The sequence below is a fragment of the Salvelinus fontinalis genome, chromosome 34 (assembly GCF_029448725.1).
Source record: "Salvelinus fontinalis isolate EN_2023a chromosome 34, ASM2944872v1, whole genome shotgun sequence".
Lineage (NCBI taxonomy): Eukaryota > Metazoa > Chordata > Actinopteri > Salmoniformes > Salmonidae > Salvelinus > Salvelinus fontinalis.
The window spans coordinates 11,831,646-11,855,679 of NC_074698.1; the positions used below are offsets into that span (position 1 = coordinate 11,831,646).

General features: G+C 42.5%; 5 protein-coding genes across 5 annotated transcripts; 3 read left to right on the forward strand and 2 right to left on the reverse strand.

Moving 5' to 3' along the window:
• Positions 1 to 1,656: 1,656 nt before the first annotated feature.
• LOC129833109 (hemoglobin subunit beta-4-like) lies at positions 1,657 to 2,602 on the reverse strand. The gene is made up of 3 exons (XM_055897415.1): positions 2,443 to 2,602; positions 2,044 to 2,266; positions 1,657 to 1,904 (listed from the first exon to the last, which is right to left on the reverse strand). The coding sequence occupies exons 1-3, from the start codon at positions 2,532 to 2,534 to the stop codon at positions 1,773 to 1,775; spliced, it is 447 nt and encodes a 148-aa protein (XP_055753390.1). The 5' UTR covers positions 2,535 to 2,602; the 3' UTR covers positions 1,657 to 1,772.
• Positions 2,603 to 3,750: 1,148 nt separating this feature from the next.
• LOC129833112 (hemoglobin subunit alpha-4-like) lies at positions 3,751 to 4,876 on the forward strand. Its single transcript, XM_055897418.1, has 3 exons — positions 3,751 to 3,908; positions 4,363 to 4,570; positions 4,663 to 4,876. Exons 1-3 carry the CDS (start codon positions 3,814 to 3,816, stop codon positions 4,789 to 4,791), a joined length of 432 nt encoding a protein of 143 aa, XP_055753393.1. The 5' UTR covers positions 3,751 to 3,813; the 3' UTR covers positions 4,792 to 4,876.
• Positions 4,877 to 7,642: 2,766 nt separating this feature from the next.
• Positions 7,643 to 8,522, forward strand: LOC129833117 (hemoglobin subunit alpha-like). Its single transcript, XM_055897421.1, has 3 exons — positions 7,643 to 7,798; positions 8,001 to 8,208; positions 8,318 to 8,522. Exons 1-3 carry the CDS (start codon positions 7,704 to 7,706, stop codon positions 8,444 to 8,446), a joined length of 432 nt encoding a protein of 143 aa, XP_055753396.1. The 5' UTR covers positions 7,643 to 7,703; the 3' UTR covers positions 8,447 to 8,522.
• Positions 8,523 to 19,407: 10,885 nt separating this feature from the next.
• Positions 19,408 to 20,362, reverse strand: LOC129833118 (hemoglobin subunit beta-1-like). Its single transcript, XM_055897423.1, has 3 exons — positions 20,207 to 20,362; positions 19,758 to 19,980; positions 19,408 to 19,604 (listed from the first exon to the last, which is right to left on the reverse strand). Exons 1-3 carry the CDS (start codon positions 20,296 to 20,298, stop codon positions 19,476 to 19,478), a joined length of 444 nt encoding a protein of 147 aa, XP_055753398.1. The 5' UTR covers positions 20,299 to 20,362; the 3' UTR covers positions 19,408 to 19,475.
• Positions 20,363 to 21,998: 1,636 nt separating this feature from the next.
• LOC129833119 (hemoglobin subunit alpha-like) lies at positions 21,999 to 22,878 on the forward strand. The gene is made up of 3 exons (XM_055897424.1): positions 21,999 to 22,154; positions 22,357 to 22,564; positions 22,674 to 22,878. The coding sequence occupies exons 1-3, from the start codon at positions 22,060 to 22,062 to the stop codon at positions 22,800 to 22,802; spliced, it is 432 nt and encodes a 143-aa protein (XP_055753399.1). The 5' UTR covers positions 21,999 to 22,059; the 3' UTR covers positions 22,803 to 22,878.
• Positions 22,879 to 24,034: the final 1,156 nt, after the last annotated feature.

The window sequence follows — 24,034 nt, forward strand, 5'->3', positions numbered from 1 at the left end:
ACGCCCTTTATCCTGATCGTTTTAACGCGCAGGCTTGGTTTTACCCGCAGGTTAGGCGCAGACGTAGCCTAACATATGGGGGAAAAGATTACACATGAAAGTATTTAAATTCATATGCAGTTTTGCACCACAAACAGTGTACTCACTGTACACGTCAGAACCGTGGGATAAAAATAAATGGGGGATATAAACAGACAATGAAAGCTCTTACAATATTAGATTATTACATTTCTCTAAAACAGGTTATAGGTTGTTTGTGCACCACCAAGTTAGAACAGAAGAGGACTGGCCGCCCCTCATAGCCTGGTTCCTCTCTTGGTTTCTTCCTAGGTTCCGGCCTTTCTAGGGAGTTTTTCCTAGCCACCGTGCTTCTACACCTGAATTGCTTGCTGTTTGGGGTTTTAGGCTGGGTTTCTGTACAGCACTTTGTGACATCAGCTGATGTAAGAAGGGATTTATACATTTGATTGATTGTTGGATTGAACAGTATGCGAAATTAAGAGGTGAAAATAGACCAAATTATTAGGGTGAGGCACATTGAAGTCGTTTGGGTCTTTACCTGTCAAAAAAGATACACGACATATAACACTATTTGACGCATTAAATACAAGTTTAATTTGACACGTCAAATAATACAATTATATAATAGAATGTTGTGTGTGCTGAATTTGCACGCGAAAGCCAAGCACCACAACTACTATCAGTAGCAATGTCAAAGCTGTACAAAACAATTTGCCAAACAGGCAGAGATCTGTCCACGACCGATGTGTTTACAATACCGCTTTGGAGAAAATAGAACACATTATTAGGGTGAGGCACATGGGCTACTAACATCTTAATACACAACATTCACTAAGTATTACTTTCTTAGCTACAGTATACATTTCTCCCTTGCATATTACATAATTTATGCAGCAGCATACAAGACATGTTTGGATTCACCTTGTGAAGGTGGCGCAGCGGTCCTTGGTTGGCACATGTTGTCATCAAACTTTGTTATCAAAGTCTGGCATTTTCTGGATTTATGGTGGGAACTCGGGAAACACAGCCACTCCATTGAATAGCAGGCTAACGTTAGTGGTTTCTTTGCAACGCTTGCAGTTATCCACTGATTCCTTCCAAACGACTCATTGTTGAATTTGCGATTTCCAACTTGTTGTGTAATCTTTATGTCCAATGGCCGATGAGCATGTTTTCTATAATTTCTCTTCATTATTTCTCTTCATATGACAATGATTACAAAGGATTTGCCAGTAGATTGTCAACTTGATGACAACTGATGACTGATGATCAGTCCAATCAAAGCTACTGTAGATATAACGTGATTTGATATTGTTCTATTTGTGGCCAATGACTTTGAGGCTTCTTGGATGGGCACTTCTAATATAACTCTATGGCAGAACCCAAGGGGCTACAAAAACATGTTTGTATGCCGCTTTATTAACTCAATTACATTTTTTGCCATCCTCTTTCCTTACCTCATCAATGAATATCCCATAGGCCTCTAGATTATGGACAGAGTATGTGTATGAACACCATCATCAAAATAGTTTTTTTCATTCACATTCCCCAATTTTTAGAGTGTAGAACCCATTTGCAATCAGTATAATTGCAGGAGAGCGTTTTCCATAAAAAACAACACTTCAAAAAGATAAATGCTTTTAAATGTATTTTATTTATTTCAATATGTGTCGCTATGGCACAGCTTCCAGCCTAACAGACTGAAGTTGGAGTGTCATCTCTCTTCCAAATTGATGCTGTCGAGTGATGCTCTAGTGGTACTGTCTGCCAAGAGCGGACACAACGACAGCCAGGAACTTCTGGAAGGCTTCCTGAGTATCAGCACTGAAAACGGCGGGACCGAGCTTGGCGGCCACGCACACGGTGATGCAGTCGGCGAGGAGCTGTGGAGAGTGGACGGTAAAGGAACCAGATGGAGAATGTAATATTTGAATAAGCTTTACATCGGCTCATAACGCTATTTAATTCTTAAGACGATTTATTTTTGTATTTTGTTTCAGTTTGCTAAAGTGTAATACTCACCCTGAAGTTATCGGGATCCACGTGCAGTTTCTCGGAGTGCATCACACTCAGTGCAGTATAGGTGTTCTTGATGTCATCCAGGTTCTGCACAGCTCTGTCCAGTCCGTGCATCACGGTCTTTCCGTGCTTGGCCACGGCGGGGTTACCCATGATGGCAGCGGGTGTGGACAGGTTGCCGAAGGCGCTAAAGTGTCTCTGAGTCCATGGAGACACGATCAGAAGTCTAAAAAGAAATAAAACAGGCTGCCATTAAAATTATACTTCACAATCAATATGGTCTGTATCGCACCAAAGGTGAACACCGCGGTTTCCAACTACGCAATTAGTGCTAAATAGTCTAGGTAGCCTATTATCGTGTTATCATTAAATAATATCTTCATAAATATTATAAGAATGTACCTGGCCAGGGCCTGGGGTCCGATCTCATCCACGCTGATCTTTCCCCACAGGCCTACGATGGCACTGCGCTCAGCATCTGTCCAGTTGACCATGTTGACGTTTGTTTGTTGATTTTCGTTGGTACTTGCAAAATGTTACAAGGGATCCCTGAGCCGTTTGTCTTCTGGGACTTCCAATTTATTGATGTTCAGTATCTCCGCCCTGATCAGAACACAGAAAATGATTGGATGAACGTCTTGAGGGGGCAAGGTCCTCGAGTGTGGCACATATCGGCATTGTGCCAACTTCATCCCACCTTTAAAGATAATGCTTGGTCATTTAGGCGTTTCCAAATTCTAATTAATACGGATGAAATAAACAAGTCATGATGAGCCTTCAATAACATATGCAAACTCAATGATACAATCGAACATCATTTCAAAAAAGTAAAATGTATAGACATTTAATGGATTTTGGTTCCTTTAGCCATAAATGCTCTTTTAATTGTTCGTTGTAATATTGGCATTGAATTGTAATATTATATTTATAGAATGCTAATTATTGATGTAAGTGTTTATTTAGGGAAAACCGTAGATTGGGAGTGAACTATTAAAGAAAGAGCATGACTCATGACTCAATGTGTTTTATCATCATATTCAGACGGCCCCACCCATTTGAAAGTTCCATATTTCTGGTCTTTTTGAATGATTAATCGAAATATCAGTTGGTGACGAGTCGTTTTATAGGCCTTCATCAGGGGAATTGATACGTTCTAACTGGACACTATTCAAATTCAATATGAGCCGATTTCATTCAATGAAACTACAGCCTTTTGTTTAATTCTTCTGAAATAAAATGCATGTAGCCTACATGTTATTAAACTGCTTTGTGATAGGCACAGGCAACGGTTTGCTACCAGAACGAAACATTTCCATCGATTTTTCCATCGAACCTTTTGTAGGTTACAGAATGACATAGCTTATACTCACTCACCAATGAGTGCTGCAATATTAGACCTAAATAAACCTTAATATTAGACTCAACTTTAATTGTAAAGAAAATATTGAGGTATTAAGTGTTTCAAAACCCCTTTGTTATGCAATCTATATTAAATAAATGCATACATTGTTATGGCAACATTTTTACAAACGAAAGTATTATGTGCTAAGGTCATATGTTGGGCATTACACGAATTGGCTCGGTTGCATAATTATAAAGTATAAAAAACATGAATCATGTCTTGGACAAATTCCCAATCAGAGGCGGGACCGAGATAATATCGGGGTGTGCCTTTTCTTGTGCCTCAATAAAAACAGCCTCTGAGTTTTCCACGCTCACAAGTTTATATTCTTAGCATCTTCATTTAAGTGGATAAACGTACAAGACGCAGCTATGAGTCTCTCAGCCAAGGACAAAGCCAACGTGAAGGCCATCTGGGGCAAGATCCTCCCTAAATCCGATGAGATTGGAGAACAGGCTCTTTCCAGGTAATTACATAACGATGTATGATAAATTCTAGACTAGGTACATGTAGGCTGTTGGAATTATTAGCACACTATTCCTCAGTCAATTTGGAAGCTATAAATACGTGGCCTACACTCTTAGAAGAAAAGGTGCTATCTGGAACCTCATAGGGTTGTTCAGCTGTCCCCATTGGATAACGCTTTGAAGAACCCTTCTTGGTTCCAAGTAGAGAACCCTTTTGTTTCCAGGTAGAACCCCTTTGGGTTCCATGTGGACCCCTTTTCCCAGAGGGTTCTACCTGAAACACAAAAGGGTTCTACTTGGAACCAAAAAGGGTTATCCTACGGGACAGCCGAAGAACCCTTTTGGAACACCTTTTTCTAAGAGTGTTTGTCGGCGAAAATAAGGGCAGGAGCCCCGAACGAATGATTATTTAAGATGAATTTTGTCTCACCTGATTTCTAATGTCCACGACAGGATGCTTGTTGTCTACCCCCAGACCAAGGCCTACTTCTCCCACTGGGCTTCCGTTGCCCCCGGTTCCGCTCCAGTGAAGAAGCACGGCATCATCATCATGAATCAGATCGATGCCTGTGTTGGCAACTTGGACGACCTTTTTGGTTTCTTGACCAAGCTCAGTGAACTGCACGCCACCAAGCTGAGGGTGGACCCCACCAACTTCAAGGTAAGATAATTTTTAAAATAAAATAACACTAAAAAAATCTGAGTTTTTACCTGTGTGAATGTGAAATAATCTATTTCCCTTTTGCTTTGCAGATCCTGGCTCACAACCTGATTGTGGTCATTGCCGCCTACTTCCCTGCCGAATTCACCCCCGAGATCCACCTGTCCGTGGACAAGTTCCTGCAGCAACTGGCTCTGGCCCTGGCGGAGAAGTACCGCTAAACCGGAGTTCAGCTGTCAAGCTGTCATCCGATGAATAATGTCCATCCAATATTGGCACACTGACAATAAACCTAACTGAAACTCATACCGAGGTGTTTGTTGTTTGTCATTTTAATTGTCTTGCATTGTCTTGTGGTTTATATTGTAGGCTACATTTGGATTATCTTGTAGAATGGATTTGTCAAATCAAGTATAAAATAAAGTTAACAGCCTATTTCACAGTATTTCAAGGGCATTTCATAAAAATGATGCACTTCACAATAAATGTATATTTTTACTCCACCTTTGCATACACCTTGACATTAAAAAATCCCAAATGAATGTCCCTGAGACCAATATGTTGTGGCCCGACATTACTGTCCATCATGGACGTCACCAGGACCTGGCTTTCAGGGCTTTAGCCCGCTATGATTTTGGGTCAGCCCTGAATCCTTTGCGCAGCTGCAATGGTTTAAAAAAGTGTAGTCAACTGAATGCGCCACTTAGTTCATGGAGCTGTGCTTACTTGAAACCCCCGAAGTCATCCAACAGTTATAATCAGGAGTAGTGCTGCGGGTGCACAGCAGAGCGACGCTCTGCCACTTCTTAAAATGGTGATATGTCTCGCAAGATCACTTCATGATTGATTTGTATTCTACATAACAAACCGACTATAATAGCATGATAATGTCAGGCTACTGTTATACCAAAAACACCATGTCATTTCTTATGATAATTTAGGATGATTGTGCTGAAATGTTTTTTTTTAATTCTCATGTGGTGGCTGTGTTTACTCCGTTTGTTCTAAAATGTGATTAGTTAGGCCGGTTAGCCACCCTTACTTACATCATTCAAGAAAATCGAAATGCACATTCCCATGAAACTGATTGGGATCCAATGGTTGGCATGCATGCAGCATGGACGTTTCACCCGTACAACGTGAAGAATTATCATTATCATCGACAGTGATGATGGCCTAATTTATAATAAGGTAGGCCTAATTTAGTGTTTTAATATTTAAAAAATAGAAAATGTTCCTTTAGCCACTTACAGTATTTGTAGGCATAGGCAATCATGCAGTTTGGATGATGCGTTGTATGTAGCCTACATTCTAGAGTTATTTTATACAATAGGCTTCATGATGGTATGTGTTTGTAACTGATGATTCTAGCACCGTTTTGATTGGACAGCATCACTGCGCTGCTTTGAGACAAGGAACTCAGCTTGATAAATCAAGAAATCAATCAATGTCAGATGTTTGTTTTCACTGGATCTCCGTTTGGATGTTTGGTTACAATTACACTGGGATATGTTCTCATGATCATTAGTCTAGTAATTGAAAGCAACGCAGATCTTCTATACGCACACACGTTAGGCCTACTGTATAGTCTACCCGATGAGCTTCCCTGATGTTCTCATGAACTTTCCAATACCTTTCTGATGCATTGCCGTCATTTAGCCTACTGATGCGAATACACATTTTTACACTTTTCTCGTAGGCTAGTCACTTGACATATTTTTTACTGTTTAGAAATGTCATAAGGCCTACGTCGTCTCAACAACAATAGAGCTGAAACCACTATTGGCTTCATTGACTTACTGAGACCACTTGCTGATAGATTATTTAAAATAGTATTTTAACAGTAGACCTAAGTACACAATAACCACATATGGCATTAATGACCACAATCCATTGAATTATTAAGTGTTGATTCATTTATTTGGCCCTGGGGAGAGCACAGCGCATGGAAGAAAACAGCGCTACAGAAAGGGGTCCTGGAAGTGATGCAGAGAAATTGGAATACATTTGCCAAATTTTATAATTAGGGTGAGTATTTGTAAAATGTGAAACTTTCTGAAAATGTTTTTTTGCAGAACACATTACAGAATCCTCTCATTGTCTAACCCCTGACACGATACCATTCTAAATAGCTTACAAACTCTTACAAAATAAAATATAAAGGGACCACATTTTTTAAGTCCATACAGGCAAATTGGGACACCTTGATTGGCAAAGTGGGACACTTAATTCTTTATTGTAAAGAAGGATAAATTAAAGAGTATATGAGTAATTTCAATATTTTAATGATAAACTTAAATTATTCATACAAATTAAACGTATTAAAATATTATTTATTTATTTATTTTTGTGGAACATTAAGAATTATCATGTACAATAATATTTATTATTATCATTATTCCTCTTCTTCTTCTTATCATAATCATGCCTGATTATAATTATATGATGTTGCCTGTATGTAATTGTATAGACTATAAATAAAATATAATGAACTTCATGTATGTCACGTCTGCTCCCGCTCTTCCCTCCCCTGGCGCTTGAAGGCGCCAGAAAGCCTAGCATCACGCACTCCTGCCATCCATCACGCACACCTGCCTTCCCTCGTCACGCGCATCAGCGTTATTGGACTCACCTGGACTCACTTATCACCTGTTTATTTCCTCCCCTATATTTGTCAGTTCCCCAGCTCTGTTCCCCGCTGCTGCATTGATTGCTTTTTGTCTTTGTTTTCTGTTTGCTAACGCTGTTCCTGTCTTGTTCAATGTCCGTTATTTATTAAATGTTACTCCCCGTACCTGCTTCGTCTCTCCAGGGAATGTTTTATTGTCACCAGAGTCAAATACCGCAAAATGAACTTTTTTATTATGGATATGAATATAGCTAGGATTTTTTTTATGTTGGTGAGGTAATAAACTCTAACTTAATATTTGATAAGCCACAAAAAAAGCTTAATATTTGATAAACAGATCTTACTCTTGGATTTTGACCAAGATGGGTGCAGTGTAGGGGGAGTGTACCCTAGTAGCTGGGCGTGTCTGCCGCTCTACTGTAATATAAAGGACCTAGTTGTATAGGCAGTCATCTTCAGTTCATTTCTCGTAGATTTAACACACGTCAATCAATAAGGAGCAAAATGAGTCTGACAGCAAAGGACAAATCTGTGGTCAAGGCCTTCTGGGGCAAGATTAGTGGAAAGGCAGAAGTCATCGGCGCTGAGGCTTTGGGAAGGTAAGCCTTGTTAATGAAAGAATGATGAGAATGATTGTGTTTAACCTGCTGACAGCGGCCAATGTGCATTTGAACATTAAGTCAACTACTTTCATTACATTGTAGACAGACGATGGGAGAAAAACGATATGCGTAAAGCTTAGAAGTTCAGCATCTAATACAAAGACCTATAATAGGAACTATTCTGTACCTTCCTTTGCAGGATGCTGACTGCTTACCCCCAGACTAAGACCTACTTCTCCCACTGGGCAGACCTGAGCCCCGGCTCTGCCCCAGTCAAGAAGCATGGAGGCGTCATCATGGGTGCAATTGGTAATGCTGTCGGACTGATGGACAACCTCGTGGGTGGACTGAGTGCTCTCAGCGATCTGCACGCCTTCAAGCTGCGCGTTGACCCTGGAAACTTCAAGGTTTGCCCCCAGATAACCTATTGTCTATATATTGATCACTCTCGACATCAACTCTGTCTGTTGCTATGGCTTAATCCTTCAATATTAACTTTGAAAATATACTTTTCAGATTCTGTCCCACAACATTCTTGTGACTCTGGCTATTCACTTCCCTGGGGATTTCACTCCCGAAGTGCACATTGCTGTGGATAAATTCCTTGCAGCCTTGTCCGCTGCCCTGGCTGACAAATACAGATAAGACCATCATGCAAGTCCAAAATTGAACTCCAGTTCCCGCTCTGTTGTTATCACAAAATAAACAGGCAATGAATGAAGTTATGTCCTCTGTGTCCTTATTCCACCACAGTTCACCATCAAAGTCATATTTGAATTTCATCACTATCAACATCTAGATTGAATACATTGAATGAAGAAAAGAATGGATTAAGTACTAAATAGTGCTTTGGGCGCACCATCCACTAGCTCACTATGTTCTTCTCCATAACTTTGGATAGCCTATCTAATACGTGTAACATGAATTTTGCTGACCTCATTTAATATTTGATGAATATGGAGTAGTTCCAGATAGGGGTTGGTAAACTGAATGGGCTATAGCAAGACGGTAGAGGCACAATGAAAACCTATTCAGAGATTAACAAATATGTATTTAAAAAACTTTTAAAAATGACCATGTAATTTGCAGCAAGATACTTAATAGAATAGGCTATTTTGTATTTTCAATGCAGTGAATTTGGTTGGGGAAGTGAAATCGACTTTGAAAAACGAACACGTTGCGTTTTTCTGTATATACCACACACTCACTCTGGAAGTTCCGTGCCTCGACTTTCTTTCAACCAAAACACCTTTCGGCACCGTGGAATTTTGTAGTTTATTTTGATACTTTAGTATTTAGGATTTTTTTTATTATTTTGTGATAAAGTATCCTTGCATCTCTGAACCTAAATGTCTGTAAGTTAAATGGTTTTACTATTTCGTACAAACGTGTATTTTTTTTATACATTTGTGGAGATTTAGTCTCGTAAACCTACTAGTAGGATAATCTCTCGGCCTTTTGTTGCACGCTCTTGTTTCTGATCGTTTTAACGCGCAGGCTTGGTTTAACCCGCAGGTTAGGCGCAGACGTAGCCTAACAAATGGGGGAAAAGATTACACATGAGTATGTAAATTCATATGCAGTTTTGTACCGCAAACTTTGTTTGATGGGACTACGTGAATTGATGCAATAATTCTTGGAACATTATTTTGTGTGACTCACCATCATCGAATTTGTTTGAATAAAGCCCTGCATCAGTTACCCTAAAGACGGTTCATCTATCAGTGGCAGAATCCCCTCCCAAAGTGTGGCGCTCAAAACTGAATGACGGGATGCCACTGGTGTTACTCAATTAATCTGTTTAAAGGTCCAATGCAGCCGTTTTTATCTCAATATCAAATCATTTCTGAGTAACAATTAAGTAGGCTATCCAAAAAAAGCTTCTTAGCCAAGAGACATTTCTCAAGTAGGAACGTTGCTTGGACTGTGAGAGTGGTCTGAGTGGAGAGGGGAAAACTTAAAACTAGCTTTTATTTGCAAAACTCCATCCAATGAAAACAGGCAGGAATTTCATGCAGTCTTTTCAAACCACTCTTACACTAAAAGGGCATTACCATAATTTTCACAATTTCACATTATTATTCCCACCTCATAGTGTGGAAATATATAAAACGCAGGGAAAATCACGTTTTTGACTGCACTAAAATTATTTATATGATTTGGGTATGACCTTTAAAAATGTACTTAAAAAACTGATTTAGGCTACATGGGGTTTTAATCCAAAAACGGTAAAAGCATTTCTTGACAGTGGATTGCAGTAATTATTTTGTAAGGAAACCAATATCTAAATATCTAAAAACAAAGAATATAAATATCTAAATATATTTAGGCCTATATATCCCTTTAAAATTCGCTAATATTTGTCCACGTTTTATGAAATCATTTTGATTTCATACTGGAAGATATGTAGCCCTAGGTTTAGGCCTGTATCACTCATTTGAACCCTCTGAAGGCCTAACTACACTCTAAAAATAAAAGGTTCCTGAAGTACCCTTTAAGGTTTCTTCAAATTGAAACTGTTGGGGAACCCCTATAAGTTCTTCGAAGAACACTTTAAAAGGGTTCTTCAAAGAACCCCTTTAATTGGATCCTCAAATAACCTTTTGGGGTACATTCTTGAACTACCGCCCCTCCCCAGTTATTATTCTCATTAATAATAATATCCATAACAACAACAACACAATATTTTAGTTCTCAGTGTTTATTATGATGTTAGTGGCAAAGCAGAATTAAAAAAAATCTAAATATGTGAAACTCTCAGCAGTGCCCCAAGTCCAATAGATATAACCTCTGGGCACTGAAAATGGCCCCCAAAAGGTTCTTCCAAGAACCCCACAAGAGGTGGGGTTCATCGAGGAACCTCTCTAGTTGGTGGGGGTTCTTACAGGAACCTAACTGCCCAACTGAAACATTTGGATTTGAAAGGGCAGCAGGTGCCGGCACTTATCTGAAAAATGTAAAGATCTTGTCACGTTCCTGACCTGTTTTCCTTTGTTTTGTATTCATTTTAGTTGGTCAGGGCGTGAGTTGGGTGGGTTTGTCTATGTTTGTATTTCTATGTGGGGTTTTGTGTTCGGCCTGGTATGATTCTCAATTAGAGACAGGTGTGTATTGTTTGTCTCTAATTGAGAGTCATACAAAGGCAGCCAGGGTTTCACTGGTGTTTTGTGGGTGTTTGTTCCTGTGTCCTCACAGGACAGTTGAAGGTTAGTCACGTTTGTTGTTTTGTAGTTTGTAGTGTCTTGTTTGCTGTTTTTTCATTAAAAGATGGCTTATTTCCCTCAATCCGCATCTTGGTCCTATCCATGCTCCTTCTCGTCTAAGGGGGAGAACAACATTGACTGCCTTTACAGAAACACCCACCACAACAGGACCAAGCGGATTGAGGAGAGAGAAAAAGAACTAAGGCACTGGACACAGGAGGAATGGTCTTGGGAGATCATGGACGGAAAAGGACCCTGGGGAAGGGTTGGAGAGAATCGCCGCTCTCGGGAGGTGAAGAAGGCAGCCACAGCCCAGGAGCGGTGGATTGAGGAGGCAGCACGTATGAGAGGCTGGAAGCCCGAGAGGCTCACCCAAGAATTTCTTGGGGGGGGGCTAAAGGGGAGTGTGGCGAAGCCGGGTTGGATACCTGAGCCAACTCCCCGGGCTTGCCGTGGAGTAAGAGGGCGTCGTACTGGTCAGCCACCGTGTTATGCGGTGAAGCGCACGGTGTCCCCAGTACGCGTGCTTAGCCCAGTGCGGGCTATTCCACCTTGCCGCACTGGGAGGGCTAGGTTGGGCATCGAGCCGGATGCCATGAAGCCGGCCCAACGTATCTGGCCTCCAGTACGTCTCCTCGGGCCGGCGTACATGGCACCAGCCTTACAGGTGGTGTCCCCGGTTCGCCTGCATAGCCCAGTGCGGGCTATTCCACCTCGCCGCACTGGCAGGGCTACGGGGTCCATTCAACCTGGTAAGGTTGGGGAGGCTCGGTGCTCAAGAGCACGTGTCCTCCTTCACGGTCCGGTATATCCGGCGCCACCTTCCCACCCCAGCTCAGTACCACCAGTGCCTACACCACGCACCAGGCTTCCAGTGCATCTCCAGAGCCCTGTTCCTCTTCCACGTACTCTCCCTATGGTGCGTGTCTCCAGCCCGGTGCCTCCAGTTCCGGCACCACGCACCAAGCCTCATGTGCGTCTCCAGAGCCCTGGACGCACTGTTCCTTCTCCCCGCACTCGCCCTGAGGTGCGTGCCCTCAGCCCGGTACCTCCAGTTCCGGTACCACGCACCAGGCCTAGAGTGCGCCACGAGAGTCCAGTGTGCCCTGTTCCTGTTCCCCGCACTCGCCCTGAGATGCGTGCCCTCAGCCCGGTACCTCCAGTTCCGGTACCACGCACCAGGCCTATAGTGCGTCTCAGCCGGCCAGAGTCTGCCGTCTGCCCAGCGGTGCCTGAACGGCCCGTCTGCCCAGCGCCGTCTGAGCCATCTGTCTGCCCAGCGCCGTCTGAGCCATCTGTCTGCCCAGCGCCGTCTGAGCCATCTGTCTGCCCAGCGCCGTCTGAGCCATCTGTCTGCCCAGCGCCGTCTGAGCCATCTGTCTGCCCAGCGCCATCTGAGTCATCCGTCTGCCACGAGCCATTAGAGCCGCCCGTCTGTCCCGAGCCAGTAGAGCCGTCCGTCAGTCAGGAGCCGCTAGAGCCGTCCGTCAGTCAGGAGCTGCCAGAGACGCCCGCCAGTCAGGAGCTGCCAGAGACGCCCGCCAGTCAGGAGCTGCCAGAGACGCCCGCCAGTCAGGAGCTGCCAGAGACGCCCGCCAGTCAGGAGCTGCCAGAGACGCCCGCCAGTCAGGAGCTGCCAGAGACGCCCGCCAGTCAGGAGCTGCCAGAGACGTCCGACAGTCCGGAGCTGCCCTACAGTCCGGAGCTGCCCTACAGTCCGGAGCTGCCGTACAGTCCGGAGCTGCCCTACAGTCCGGAGCTGCCCTACAGTCCGGAGCTGCCACTCAGCCCGGACCTGCCGGAGTCCCTCAGCCAGGACCTGCCGGAGTCCCTCAGCCAGGACCTGCCGCCCCTTATCCCGGTGCTGGTCCTTATCCCGGTGCTGCCCCTTATTCCGGTGCTGCCCCTTGTCCCGGTGCTGCCCCTTGTCCCGGTGCTGCCCCTTGTCCCGGTGCTGCCCCTTGTCCCGGTGCTGCCCCTTGTCCCGGTGCTGCCCCTTGTCCCGGTGCTGCTCCTTGTCCCGGTGTTGCCCCTTGTCCCGGTGCTGCCCCTTGTCCCGGTGCTGCCCCTTGTCCCGGTGCTGCCCCTTGTCCCGGTGCTGCCCCTTGTCCCGGTGCTGCCCCTTATCCCGGTGCTGCCCCTTATCCCGGTGCTGCCCCTTCATTTAGGTGGGGTTAGTGGGAGGGTGGTCATTGGGAGGGGGATAAAGAAGCGGGGATTGATTATGGTGGGGTGGGGACCTCGTCCACCGCCAGAGCCGCCACCGTGGACAGACGCCCACCCAGACCCTCCCCTAGACTTTGTGCTGGTGCGCCCGGAGTTCGCACCTTAAGGGGGGGGTTCTGTCACGTTCCTGACCTGTTTTCCTTTGTTTTGTATTCATTTTAGTTGGTCAGGGCGTGAGTTGGGTGGGTTTGTCTATGTTTGTATTTCTATGTGGGGTTTTGTGTTCGGCCTGGTATGATTCTCAATTAGAGACAGGTGTGTATTGTTTGTCTCTAATTGAGAGTCATACAAAGGCAGCCAGGGTTTCACTGGTGTTTTGTGGGTGTTTGTTCCTGTGTCCTCACAGGACAGTTGAAGGTTAGTCACGTTTGTTGTTTTGTAGTTTGTAGTGTCTTGTTTGCTGTTTTTTCATTAAAAGATGTCTTATTTCCCTCAATCCGCATCTTGGTCCTATCCATGCTCCTTCTCGTCTAAGGGGGAGAACAACATTGACTGCCTTTACAGATCTCCTCAATTTAAGGTAAGGTTTGTCCCTTGTATGACCTAAATGTATATTGTTTTATGATGAGCTATCTTTTCATATATGTGCAAATCTTTCTAAAACAGAAAATGGACGCAATTCATTGGATACCAATCAACAAAGAGGTAAGAAAATGTAGGCTATAAGAATATGTTGAAGGCTTGGGTGCAGATTGTAAGGGTGCGAACCAGCGGCAGAGTAGTCAGACGCAGGAGAGAAATAGCTATTTCCAACGGCGCAGTTTATTAACAAAACCCACCAGAAAACAGAATGAATCAAATAAATGGGTACATAACCCAACGCACACCAGGACAGACGTGCACTTACAATAAACAATCACTGACAAGGACATGAGGGGGAACCGAGGGTTAAATACACATGTAATTGATGGGATTGGAACCAGGTGTGATGGAAGACAAGACAAAACCAAAGGAAAATGAAAAGAGGATCAGTAATGGCTTGAAGGTCGGTGACTTCGAACGCCGCCCGAACAAGGAGAGGGACCAACTTCGGGCGGAAGTCGTGACAGTACCCACCCCCCCCCCCCCCCCCCGGCGCGGCTCCAGCTGCGCGTCGATACCGGCCTCGGGGACGACCCGGAGGGCGAGGCAAAGGGCGATCCGGACGAAGATGGTGGAACTCCTGCAGCATAGATGGGTCCAACACGTCCTCGACCAGAACCCAGCACCTCTCCTCCGGACCGTACCCCTCCCACTCCACGATCTGTAATAGTTTGCAGGCTCTGCCACATAAGACGAGCGTCGGAGCCGGTGTAGTCCGATTCAATCTTAGTCCTGTATTGATGCTTTGCATGTTTGATGGTTCGACGGAGGGCATAGCAGGATTTCTTATAAGCTTCCAGGTTAGAGTCCCGCACCTTGAAAGCGGGACTCTAACCTCTACCCTTTAGCTCAGTGCGAGTGTTGCTTGTAATCCATGGCTTCTGGTTGGGGTATGTACGTACAGTTACTGTGGGAACGACGTCCTTGATGCACTTATTGATGAAGCAAGTGACTGATGTGGTGTACTCCTCAATGACATCGGAAGAATTCCGGAACATATTCCAGTCTGTACTAGCAAAACAGTCCTGTAGTTTATCAACGGCTTCATCTGACCACTTTTTTATTGACCATGTCACTGGTGCTTCCTGCTTAAAGTTTTGCTTGTAAGCAGTAATCAGAAGGATAGAATAGTGGTCAGATTTGCCAAATGGAGGGTGAGGGAGAGCTTTGTATACTTCTCTGTGTGTGGAGTACAGGTGATCTAGAATTTTTTCCCCTCTGGTTGCGCATTTAACATGCTGATCGAAATGAGGTAAAACTGATTTAAGTTTCCCTGCATTAATGTCCCCGGCCACTAGGAGCGCCGTCTCTGGGTGAGCGGTTTCCTGTTTGCTTATTTCCTTATACAGCTGACTGAGTTCAATCTTAGTGCCAGCATCTGTCTTTGGTGGTAAATAAACAGCCACAAAAATATAGATGAAAACTCTCTTGGCAAATAGTGTGGTCTACAGCTTATCATGAGATACTCTACTTCAGGCAGGCAAAACCTAGACTTCCTTAGATTTCGTGCACCAGCTGTTGTTTACAAATATGCACAGACCTCCCCCCTTGTCTTACTGTGCTGTTCTATCTAGCCGGTGCAGCGTATATCCCGCAAGCTGAATATCCATGTCGTCATTCAGCCACGATTTGGTGAAACATAAGATATTACAGCTTTTGATGTCCCGTGTGGCTCAGTTGGTAGAGCATGGCGCTACCAACTGGCGCCATGGCGCTTGCAACGCCAGGGTTGTGGGTTCGTTTCCCACGGGGGGCCAGTACAAGAACAAGTATGAATGTATGAAGAAAGTATGAATGTATGTACTTGTAAGTCGCTCTGGATAAGAGCGTCTGCTAAATGACTTAAATGTAAATGTAAATGTAAGATATTCGTGATCGTACCTCGTCTAATTTATTGTCCAATGATTGAACGTTGGCAAGTAATACGGACGGTAAAGGCAGGTTTTCCACTCGCCGTCGGTGGATACTTTTGAGGCACCCCGCTCTGTGTCCTTTGTACCTGTGTCTCTTTCTCTTGCCAATGACGGGGATTTTGGCCTTGTCGGGTGTCTGAAGTACATCCTGTGAGTCCTGCTTGTTGAAGAAAAAATCTTTGTCTAATCCGAGGTGAGTGATCGCTGTCCTGATATCCAGAAGCAATTTTTTGCCGTAAGATACAGTGGCAGAAACATTATGTACAAAATAAGTTACAAATAATGTGAGAAAAAAAACAGAATAGCACAATTGGTTAGGTTCCCGTAAAAGTGCTGCCATTTCTTCTGGCGCCATTTTAGAAAATGTCTCTTGGGCGAAAGAACAGCTGACTCCTACTCTGAAACAGTGGATAGAATCAATGTTGGAGGTAGCATCTTATGATCAAATGCTTGCTAGGATCACTGGAAGAAACGAAAATTCTAGAAGCTGGATGTGTTTTTTTGTCATGCTTCTAAGACTGGGAGGTGATTACTTATGCTTGTGAACCCATTTAGTTCTATATTGTAAACTGTGAAATACTATTTGACTGTGTATTTGTGCTATGTTGGAGGATATGTCTTGATGTCATGATCAATGTTTTTATGCTGTACAATGTTATATTTTTGTTTTATTTTTGTTTTATTTGTTTGTTTCTGGAAAAAAAGAAAACAATAAATACAAGTTACATTTTTTAATAACCCGGAAATATCACATTTACATAAGTATTCAGACCCTTTACTCAGTACTTTGTTGAAGCACCTTTGGCAGCGATTACAGCCTTGAGTCTTCTTGGGAATGTCACTACAAGCTTGGCACACCTGTATTTGGGGAGTTTCTCCAATTCTTCTCTGCAGATCCCCTCAAGCTCTATTCAGGTTCGATGGGGAGCGTCGCTGCACAGCTATTTTCAGGTCTCTCCAGAGATGTTCGACCGGGTTCAAGTCCGGGCTCTGGCTGGGCCGCTCAAGGACATTCAGAGACTTGTCCCGAAGCCACTCCTGCGTTTTATTATTTTTATTTAACCTTTGTTTAACTAGGCAAGTCAGTTAAGAACAAATTCTTATTCACAATGACGGCCTACACTGGCCAAACCCAGATGACGCTGGGCCAATTGTATGCCGGCCTATGGTATTCCCAATCATGGCCTGTTGTGATATAGCCTGGATTCGAACCAGGGTGTCTGTAGTGACGCCTCTTGAAGACCGCTGCGCAACTTGGGCTGTTTCTTGGCTGTGTGCTTAGGGTGGTTTTCCTGTTGGAAGGTGAACCTTCGCCCCAGTCTGAGGTCCTGAGCACTCTGGAGCAGGTTTTCATCAATAATCTCTCTGTACTTTGCTCCTTTCATCTTTCCCTCAATCCTGACTAGTCTCCAAGTTCCGGCTGCTGAAAAATATCCCCACGGTATGATGCTGCCACCACCATGCTTCACCGTAGGGATGGTGCCAGGTTTCCTTCCGACGTGACGCTTGGCATTCAGGCCAAAGAGTTCAATCTTGGTTTCATCAGATCAGATAATAGTGTTTCTCATGGTCTCAGAGTCCTTTAGGTGCCTTTTGGCAACTCCAAGTGGGCTATAATGTTCCTTTTACTGAGGAGTGGCTTCCGTCTGGCAACTCTACCATAAAAGCCTGATTGGTGGAGTGCTGCAGAGATGGTTGTCCTTCTGGAAGGTTCTCCCATCTCCTCAGAGGAACTCTGGAGCTCTGTGAAAGTGACCATCGGGTTCTTGGTCACCTCCCCGACCAAGGCCCTTCTCCCCCGATTGCTCAGTTTGGCCGGATGGCCAGCTCTAGGAAGAGTCTTGGTGGTTCCAAACTTATTCCATTTAAGAATGATGGAGGCCGCTTTGTTCTTGGGGACCTTCAATGCTGCAGAAATGTTTTGGTACCCTTCCCAAGATCTGTGCCTTGACACAATCCTGACTCGGAGCTCTACTCACAATTCCGTCGACCTCATGGCTTGGTTTTTGCTCTGACACGAACTGTCAACTGTGGGACCTTTATATAGACAGATGTGTGCCTTTCTAAATCATGTCCCATCTATTGAATTTACCACAGGTAAAGGATGATCAATGGAAACAGGATGCACCTGAGCTCAATTTCGAGTATCATAGCAAAGGGTCTGAATACTTATGTAAATAAGGTATTTCAGTTTTTATTTTTAATACATTTGCAAACATTTCAATAACAAGTTTTCGCTTTGTCATTATGGGGTAATGTGTGTAGATTGATGAGAAAAAATAATTTAATCAATTTTAGAATAGAATCATTCTAATGTCACAATGTGGAAAAAGATAAGGGGTCTGAATACTTTACGAATGAATTGTATGTTGTGGGGAGACACACGCAGGATCGCGTGATTGATGTCCCTGCTGTAACTGGCCACATAACCGCACAAGGCCATTTATGGAACTATTGTGAAATGGGGCCATCTTGGGAACTTTCCCCCCAGTTGACTGCAGCGTACCAACCTTATTTGCTATCTTGTTGCTATATTGGGACAGACTCAAATCATAGTCTATAGTTTGCACACATATCTTTGTATAATTGTATTAAATATTTCAAAGAATCAGGACTCAAACAACCTTGTTTAACATGAAAATATGATGTAAAATGTCTTCAAGGTGTTACACCGTGTTGTCATCGTACATGTTACATTTCTGATTGGAAGGCAATTCATTATCAGTGAGAGAAGGCTACGTTTGCTTGGCAGATCTCAGGAGCTTGTTGGTATTCCAATAGGCCTATGTAGTAGCGGCCTATAAAACCAACAACGATGTTATTACCATTGTTGCTTTAGTAAACAGCTGGTTTATTCATTATCAATCGACAATGATCAAGAGCTCGTTCATGATTTTCAATGAAAAAGATTTGACTGCTTATTTGATCAAATCACAGACTTGACTACAGTGTAGACAATCACTTTGACTATGTCTGCAAATAGCCTATTGATTCGGCTTCTTATGCTTTACGCAATAATGGACTAAATCACAGATCGAGCACATCATGGAAACATTGAGGCAAAAAGTACATACACACAGTAGCCTAGTGGCATAATATAACTCAATTGATTGAACATGAAATTGAGTTCAATATGATTGAAATAGCCTACATACATGGGCATATAAAGGCTATGTTTTAATACAGTCATCTCGGTTTTCGTTTGAAGCATAATTGTATCCTACACTTGTTTATAACAATTGCAGATACTTCGGCAACTTTTTTTTTTTTTTGTCAGCTTCGTTCTGATGTTATCCGCAGTCACAGACAGACTAAACATCTTGATTCTATGTTTAGCATAGATCTTCTGTAATTGAAGGGACGCGGATGGGCAAAAAGCATCTAACCATGTACTTCGGCTAATCTATTAGTGGTCTGGATTACTCGTAGATGTGCAAAGGTTTTTAAGAGCGTTTTTAATTAAGAGCCACGTTACCAATGAGGCCTCTGGGAAACGACTCGGCTAAGCAGATTGTAGTAAGGTTCATAAGGTTACGAAGGCTCTGGGAAACTCCACTTCCAAATAGGGTATAGCCTAAAATATTGATGTTAAGATTTTTGTGGTTGAACTGTTCCTGCCCCCCCCCCCCCCCCCACACCCCATATTTAAAAAAAACTATTTGTATAAATACAAATACAAAGGTTTGCGTCGATGTCTTTATTTTCAATCAGGCAGGGATGTCAGAACATAATAACTTGTCTGGGGTGCATTTAGAAGTACCGACTGCCCATTGCCGCGACAACCACTTTCATGAACTTCTGCCAGGTTGCCTGGATTTCAGGAGTGAAAGCGGCTCCGAACTTGGCGGCAATGACAATTGTGAGGACGTCAGCCAACACCTGTGGACAAAAGACAAAGAAGGAAGATTTTAAATAAGACTGACGGTTTTGTTTTACCTTTGGAATTAGACGTGTTGCTCTGATTGTTATGTGTGTAGGCCTACATCAGTAAAGCCTAAAATATAAGCCTATTTCTCAAGACAGAAGGCATACCCTGAAATTGTCGGGGTCAACGAAGAGTTTGTTAGCGTGGGTCTCGCTCAGTGACTTGTATGTGGCCAAGATGTTGCCCATGTTCTTCACAGCTTTATCCAGAGCTCCACACACGACCTTGCCGTGAGCAGCAACTTTGGGGTTGCCCATGATTGCTGCGGCAGTGGACACATCTCCGAAAGAGCCGAAATAACGCTGAGTCCAGGGGTAGACGATCAGGACTCTGTCATTGCAAGAACACCGAAATATGTGGATTATTTTCAAATCTATTTCAATGATATGCCTAGTTAATAATCTAATATGCGCCATTCAAACTTAATATCAACTCAATATTAATAGTAATGATAAGATAACAGGACAATTATAATATTGTTATAATTACTCATGATCATCTCCACTATAAACTATATTAGATGACATATTTGAATGAGGCTGAAGCCATGACCTACCTTGCCAGAGCCAGTGGTCCGACCTCATTGATATCTACTTTGCCCCAGACAGCACTGATGGTGCTCTTCTCGGCGTCTGTCCAGTCAACCATGTTGTCAGTTTTTGTTTTCCGGTTTTGCAACAAGATAAAACAAATTGTCTTGTGTAGGGAGACACTTTGTCTGCAACTTATATTTATGAGTGCACTCCACCCACTGGAGGCGGCGCATATGATTGGCTCTGGTAAAGATTAGTATTGGCCAAGTGAGCGCTTCAGCTCTCGAACTTGATGACATCAATTCTATGAATTTATCTGTTAAACAGTAAATGTTAATTTATTAATTGTTACAGAATCAAGTCTGTAGGTTAGATCCTAAAAGCTGGAAGCATATGTAAATAGGCATATACAATTTTCTAGATTACCAACGTTTCAAAATTCGCATGATCACTATCTAAAACAGTTTTAATTTATCCAACTGATGCAAGAATAAAAGCAAGGTTATGGCAAAACGCTTCCGAAGATTATATGTCCTTCATTGCAGTGTATAAGGCTATACAAATGAAAAAATAGAAAGACGCAATCAAATATAACAAATATGAATTAGGAAAATGTGATAATTCCAGCCAATTCCGGCCTACTATTTGGCACAGTTTCTTATCTATGACAAAATGATGCCTGCCTTTTTTTATCGGGGTATTCAGACCGTTCCGCCCATTTTAAGTGATTAATTTCAAGACATTAAAAATGATAAGCAGGAATGTCCTGTATTATTTGCAGATAGGTGTGTACCCATGTCCTCGCATGACCTCTGTCTTCCTCTGACTTTTTTGTTTCGATCATTCGAAGTCCAATCAACTTTTTTAACTGGGAATCATATCCAACTTCCAACCCCAGAGTAGTCATATAACTGACTTGCCTAGTTAAATAAAGGTTAAATAAGAAATAAAAATGTGAAACACGTCACTTTGAATAACTATTTTCCAATTGAACGCAGGTCTTTGAAGGTGGATCTGATTTTTACAATATAATTTACCAATGTAATATATATGAAATAACTCTACAATCAAATATATATATAGCCTACCTTTAATTATTTAACATTATGTAGGATAGAACAAAGTTTGCGTCATAATCTAGGCCAATACAATTTCAAATAGCCAATGAACAATTAATGAAATATTTGTATATTTTGGCAAAAGAAGCTTTATCTTTTGAATTAATTTATTGGAAATATATGCTCGATTAGGCTACTCTAAACGATGTCCTTTTATGCAACGAAAAAATAAATAGTAATAATTATCTTTATTAAAAAAATTGTAAAATAGTTGACATATTTTTCATCTGGTGCAATTGATTTAAATGCATTATGTTACAGTACATTCAGAATATCAAACTCACTATAAATGAAATATTTGGCTATTTTGGCAAAAGCAGCTGCAACTTTAGAATATAATATTGGAAATATACGCTTGATTACACTGAAATAATACGTTTTATGCAACAAAAAGAATAATCTTTATCAATCAAACTGTAAAATTGTTGCATCTGGTAGGCCTACGTTTAATATGCATTGCGCAAAAGAACAAAATGAATGATGGGTATTATTAGAAACATAGCCCTCTGACATCTTATTGAAGTTTTTAATATAAAAACTCGAACTTAATATTTGATAAGCCACAAAAAAAGCTTAATATTTGATAAACAGATCTTACTCTTGGATTTTGACCAAGATGGTTGCAGTGTAGGGGGAGTGTACCCTAGTAGCTGGGCGTGTCTGCCGCTCTACTGTAATATAAAGGACCTAGTTGTATAGGCAGTCATCTTCAGTTCATTTCTCGTAGATTTAACACACGTCAATCAATAAGGAGCAAAATGAGTCTGACAGCAAAGGACAAATCTGTGGTCAAGGCCTTCTGGGGCAAGATTAGTGGACAGGCAGATGTCATCGGCGCTGAGGCTTTGGGAAGGTAAGCCTTGTTAATGAAAGAATGATGAGAATGGTTTTGTTTAACCTGCTGACAGCGGCCAATGTGCATTTGAACATTAAGTCAACTACTTTCATTACATTGTAGACAAACGATGGGAGAAAAACGATATGCGTAAAGCTTAGAAGTTCAGCATCTAATACAAAGGCCTATAATAGGAACTATTCTGTACCTTCCTTTGCAGGATGCTGACCGCCTACCCCCAGACTAAGACCTACTTCTCCCACTGGGCAGACCTGAGCCCCGGCTCTGCCCCAGTCAAGAAGCATGGAGGCGTCATCATGGGTGCAATTGGTAATGCTGTCGGACTGATGGACAACCTCGTGGGTGGACTGAGTGCTCTCAGCGATCTGCACGCCTTCAAGCTGCGCGTTGACCCTGGAAACTTCAAGGTTTGCCCCCAGATAACCTATTGTCTATATATTGATCACTCTCGACATCAACTCTGTCTGTTGCTATGGCCTAATCCTTCAATATTAACTTTGAAAATATACTTTTCAGATTCTGTCACACAACATCCTTGTGACCCTGGCTATTCACTTCCCTGGGGATTTCACTCCCGAAGTGCACATTGCTGTGGATAAATTCCTTGCAGCTTTGTCCGCTGCCCTGGCTGACAAATACAGATAAGACCATCATGCAAATCCAAAATTGGACTCCAGTTCCCGCTCTGTTGTTATCACAAAATAAACAGGCAATGAATGAAGTTATGTCCTCTGTGTCCTTATTCCACCACAGTTCACCATCAAAGTCATATTTGAATTTCATCACTATCAACATCTAGATTGAATACATTGAATGAAGAAAAGAATGGATTAAGTACTAAATAGTGCTTTGGGCGCACCATCCACTAGCTCACTATGTTCTTCTCCATAACTTTTGGATAGCCTATCTAATACGTGTAACATGAATTTTGCTGACCTCATTTAATATTTGATGAATATGGAGTAGTTCCAGATAGGGGTTGGTAAACTGAATGGGCTATAGGAAGACGGTAGAGGCACAATGAAAACCTATTCAGAGATGAACAAATATGTATTTTAGACCTACATGAATTAAAAATATTTTAATAACTTTTAAAAACGGTAAAAACAAAACAAGATACTTAATAGAATAGGCTATTTTGTATTTTCAATGCAGTGAATTTGTTTGGGGAAGTGAAATCGACTGAAAAACGAACAGGTTGCGTTTTTCTGTATATACCACACACTCAATCTGGAAGTTCCGTGCCTCGACTTTCTTTCAACCAAAACACCTTTCGCCTCCGTGGGATTTTGTAGTTTATTTTGATACTTTAGTATTTAGGATTTTTTTTATTTTGTAATAATAAAGTATCCTTGCGCATCTCTGAACCTAAATGTCTGTAAGTTAAATGGTTTTACTATTTCGTACAAACATGTATTTTTTTATACATTTGTGGAGATTTAGTCTCGCAAGCCTACTAGTAGGATAGTCTCTCGGGTTTTTGTTTCACGCCCTTTATCCTGATCGTTTTAACGCGCAGGCTTGGTTTTACATGAAAGCATTTAAATTCATATGCAGTTTTGCACCGCAAACAGTGTACTCACTGTACACGTCAGAACCGTGGGATAAAAATAAATGGTGGATATAAACAGACCATGAAAGCTCTTACAATATTAGATTATTACATTTCTCTAAAACAGGTTATAGGTTGTTTGTGCACCACCAAGTTAGAACAGAAGAGGACTGGCCACCTCTCATAGCCTGGTTCCTCTCTTGGTTTCTTCCTAGGTTCCGGCCTTTCTAGGGAGTTTTTCCTAGCCACCGTGCTTCTACACCTGAATTGCTTGCTGTTTGGGGTTTTAGGCTGTGTTTCTGTACAGCACTTTGTGACATCGGCT